This window comes from Cystoisospora suis, assembly GCF_002600585.1.
Source record: "Cystoisospora suis strain Wien I chromosome Unknown contig_4224, whole genome shotgun sequence".
Taxonomy (NCBI): domain Eukaryota; phylum Apicomplexa; class Conoidasida; order Eucoccidiorida; family Sarcocystidae; genus Cystoisospora; species Cystoisospora suis.
Genome location: NW_027157016.1, coordinates 23,411 through 23,826, shown reverse-complemented (window position 1 = coordinate 23,826; position 416 = coordinate 23,411). Strand labels below are relative to the sequence as shown.

At 48.8% G+C, this 416-nt stretch overlaps 1 protein-coding gene across 1 annotated transcript; it reads left to right on the top strand.

Annotated features, from left to right (window-relative positions):
* CSUI_007849 (uncharacterized protein) lies at window positions 1-414 on the top strand (the record flags this gene model as incomplete). Its single annotated transcript, XM_068067992.1, has 1 exon — window positions 1-414. A coding segment is annotated over one exon (412 nt), but the record flags the coding sequence as incomplete, so codon positions are not given.
* Window positions 415-416: the final 2 nt, after the last annotated feature.

Here is a 416-nt window from a genome sequence, read left to right as displayed (position 1 = left end):
CGTATCTCAGTCTACCGGTGCGGCTCGAGGTAAAGCATCGGTTCTTCTCGCTTTTCTTCATTTCCTCTACCCCACCGAGTTAGGGATTTCTATCTCTCCCCATGACTGCCTGGACAGCCTGCATAGAGGAGATGAAGGAGATGAAAGAGAGGCTAGCGAACAGCCGGACTTACCAGACTTTGTATGGTCGGTCGAAAAGAAGAGTATCTTTGCCTTTCTAGAGAATCGTTTTCGACGGCTCATCGCTATCAAGCCGTGCTGGGGAAAGCTTCTGCTTCAGAATGATAGATCTTTCCGTCCTTCTTTCTCATCGTCCTGCCCGATCTACAACGAAGAAGAGAAGAAAGACTTCTTTTCTACGGCTTCTTATGGTTCCCTCTCACCCTTCGAATCCAGCTCAATGGTAGAGCCACTGA